Source organism: Helianthus annuus, chromosome 5 (assembly GCF_002127325.2).
Source record: "Helianthus annuus cultivar XRQ/B chromosome 5, HanXRQr2.0-SUNRISE, whole genome shotgun sequence".
Lineage (NCBI taxonomy): Eukaryota > Viridiplantae > Streptophyta > Magnoliopsida > Asterales > Asteraceae > Helianthus > Helianthus annuus.
The window spans coordinates 158,911,052-158,914,520 of NC_035437.2; the positions used below are offsets into that span (position 1 = coordinate 158,911,052).

General features: G+C 38.2%; 1 protein-coding gene across 1 annotated transcript; it reads left to right on the forward strand.

Annotated features, from left to right (window-relative positions):
* The first annotated feature begins 2,048 nt into the window (after positions 1–2,048).
* On the forward strand, positions 2,049–3,041 carry LOC110943849 (uncharacterized mitochondrial protein AtMg00810-like). The gene has a single exon (XM_022185578.1). The coding sequence runs from the start codon at positions 2,049–2,051 to the stop codon at positions 3,039–3,041; it is 993 nt and encodes a 330-aa protein (XP_022041270.1).
* The last annotated feature ends 428 nt before the right edge of the window (positions 3,042–3,469 follow it).

The window sequence follows — 3,469 nt, forward strand, 5'->3', positions numbered from 1 at the left end:
AATGTATAAATGCAATTAAGCAGTCTCGTTAAAGATGTGTCGATAGGTTTTCACAGATTTAGTAGATCAGTTTGGGATATAAACATAAATTTCACTTGCGTCTACGTGGGGAACACCTCCAGGATATATAGGTAACCCCTGAAATCCTGTTTGAAGGGTCCCGTATTCTAAGATACTAGGTCTTTATGCTCAGTGATATCTGGGGTATTATCCCGGGACTTCTGCTGTATGGAAGTACTGACCTAGTCCCCGGATAATACTTTCTGCAAAAAGTTTTGAAATATAAGCTAGCCCTCAGCAATCTGATTAAACAATAAAATTGATAATCTTTGCTGTTGTAAAAAAGATCCTCTAAAGGGGACCCACCTTAAAGTCGAAGCCGTCATCTCTCTGCGTATACGGAAGTATCGACCTGAGCTCTCACGGCCCTCGCACATAACCCCTTAACAGATATCAGCTGTGGTATACTCACCTGTAAGACTGAATACTGGGGTCTGGATACGGGAGTATATACTGAGGTGGGACACATGTAGATGTTTAAGTTCTAAAAACACTAAATCTGTATCCCGAATAGGTTGAACATTTTGTGAGAATTTAAGTGGATCAATATATCGACAATCAACGCGAACTGTTTAAAAGCTTAAAATGAAATAACAGCTTAACGGTGCTAGTGTCTAGTCAGCCGCTGATATGATCCTCTTGCACGAACTCACAAAAATATGTTTGTATATATTTCATTTCTGCATTTAATTCTTTGTATTTACGTTTCATATTTTGAAAAATCCAAAAAGATTCTCGACAACTGATGTTGAAGAGCTGATTTTCAAAATCTCAAAGGCTAAACCTGATGAACAGACAGGTTGGTTAAGTGGTTTGAAATGTTTAAAATGATTCATTAGGTTGAATCAAAAATTGGAATGTTTCAAATTTATGATCAGGGTTTAAATAGTAAATTGTCTCAAATGCTTAGTTGATTCATTAAGTTGAATCACAATTATTTTGGTTTGTAATAGAGTGTTTGAGTGTTGCAGGTTTCTGATCCTGTTGCTACGGAAAGCCAGGAGGTATAGCAGAACCTGAGGAGAGCTTAAACTGATAAAGCCAGGATTTGATTTCAATGGTGATAACAAATGCCAGACAGCGATCCCAGCTCGTTGATAGGGGGAGTCTGATGAAAGTTAGAGACAGAGAAAGATCCAGGCACATGATTCCAGGATGAAGTTCCTGAAAAAGATATGATTCCAGGCAGAGTTCCTGAAGAAGATCGAACAAGATTGAAGAGCTGTGAATGATTGAAGACTCTCACTGAAGATTCCGTCAACATTCAAGGGGGAATCTGTTGGTGCAGTTGTCTGTCGACTACATCTTCGTTCGAGTCTTAGGGTAGGGCTGATTGTATTGTGAACGGAAAACGAGAAAACTTGTATTAGATAGGTTCGCTTATAGGGTAGATGAGTTGGTCCGCTTATATGTTCTTCATAGGTTCGCTCATATGTCACTTAGTTGGTTCGCTCTTGTGACATGATGAATGGTCCGCTTATATGGACATGTCCATATAAGCGAACCATAGAGCCTATATATATGTGTGTCATATGAGCGGTTCTAGTAACGGTATATGTGTGTGAAACGGCGAAGCTCTGCCCGTTTGTCTCCGAGTCTTGTATATTTGTCATATAATCAATAAAGGAGACGTTAAGTAGTGAAATCAAGCTTTACGAAGACTAAATCAATGAGTTCCGCCTCTGATCTAGTCTAAGCACTCTTCTGATCGACTCGACAGGTTTCAAAACGGTCCTACATTTGCTAGCTGTTTCTAAGTCAGATACTTGTTTTCCGCACCTGTATCTGATCAAAACTCCTCTGAACGACTCGTTCGGGTCGAAACACTATCCTACATATATCAGCTTGATATTAACAATGCGTTTCTATGTGGTGACCTTAATGAAGAAATTTATATGTGCTTACCTGATGGTTATAATCCTTCTTGCGAGCCTAAAGTTTGTAAATTAAAAAAAAAATCCTTGTATGGATTGAAACAAGCACCTAGGATGTGGAATGAGAAACTTGTGTATGTTCTTGTCGATCTTGGTTTCGAACAGAGTAAGTGTGATCACTCCATGTTTGTCATGACAAAAGACACTGTTTTTATTGTCCTTCATGTCTATGTAGATGATATTATTATATCTGTTAATTGTTCAAAACAAATTAATGACATCAAACAGTTACTCAAATCAAAGTTTCTTATAAAAGATTTGGGAAAATTGCAATATTTTCTGGGTATTGAAGTTATAAGAAACTCAACTAGCTTATGCTTAACCCAAAGGAAATACTGCTTAGATTTGCTTGCTGAATTCAGAATGACTGGTTATAAACCAGTCAGTTGTCCAATCAAGGCAAATCATGTTTTATCTCATCTTTGTGAGAAGGATAATCAACCCTTAACCAATATAACAGTTTATCAAAAACTTTTGGGTAAATTGATCTATCTCTCACACACTAGGCCAGACATAGCATACTCTGTGCATTATCTTAGCCAATTTATGCATTCTCCTTTACAAGCTCATTTCAAAATTGCTTTACGGCTTTTAAGGTATTTAAAAGGTGCTCCTGGAAAAGGAATTCTGTTTAAAAAGGGAGAATCTTTAAATATAAAAGCCTTTTCTGATTCGGACTGGGCTAAATGCCTAAGTTCTCGAAAATCAGTTACTGGTTTTTGTGTGTTCTTAGGGAATAATCTTGTTTCATGGAAAAGTAAAAAGCAGTCCACCATCTCAAGGTCTTCTGCTGAAGCAGAATATCGATCCATATGTGCTGCTACATGTGAGATTATTTGGATCTCAAACCATTTAAGGGAATTAAAGATTGATTCTAAGCTTCCTGTCCAGCTGTGTTGCGATAATACGGCTTCCATTTCCATTGCCGCCAACCCTGTCTTTCATGAGCGTACCAAACACTTTGAGATTGACCTTTTCTTCTTAGGAGAAAAATTGCTAAAGGAATTATTTGAACAGTTGGTGTTAATCAGAAGATCAAGCTGCTGATGTCCTTTCCAAGGGTCTATCTCCCGGCCCTCATGAAAAGGTTTGTCAACTTCTCAACATATGAATTGAGGGGGGGGGGGGTGTTAAAATATTACAATTCCATATTTTCTCTATATTATCGTTCCTTATATTTTTCCTTTTCTTTTCATGTTCTGCTGGGCTCTTTGTGGTTGTTGGGCTCATGTTCCTTCTGTTGGGCTAAAGTCTGTTGCTGGTGGGCTGCTTCCTGTTGCTGGTGGGCTGCTTCTATGCGCGTAAACCCTATGGGTTTGTCCCTATTTATTTGGCTTCCTTGGGATCCCAGAAATCATACGAGCATACTTCTCTCTCTCAGCTTCTTTCCGGTTTCTCTCTAGAACATTCAGCAACAATCTTTATCTGTTCGAGAGTTTTTTGTGTTGATTATTATTGTATGCAGATTATCTTGT

Bases quoted from the DNA above. Each gene is read 5' to 3' on its own strand.
- LOC110943849 (XM_022185578.1), top strand. From the start codon at position 2,049: ATGTGGAATGAGAAACTTGTGTATGTTCTTGTCGATCTTGGTTTCGAA.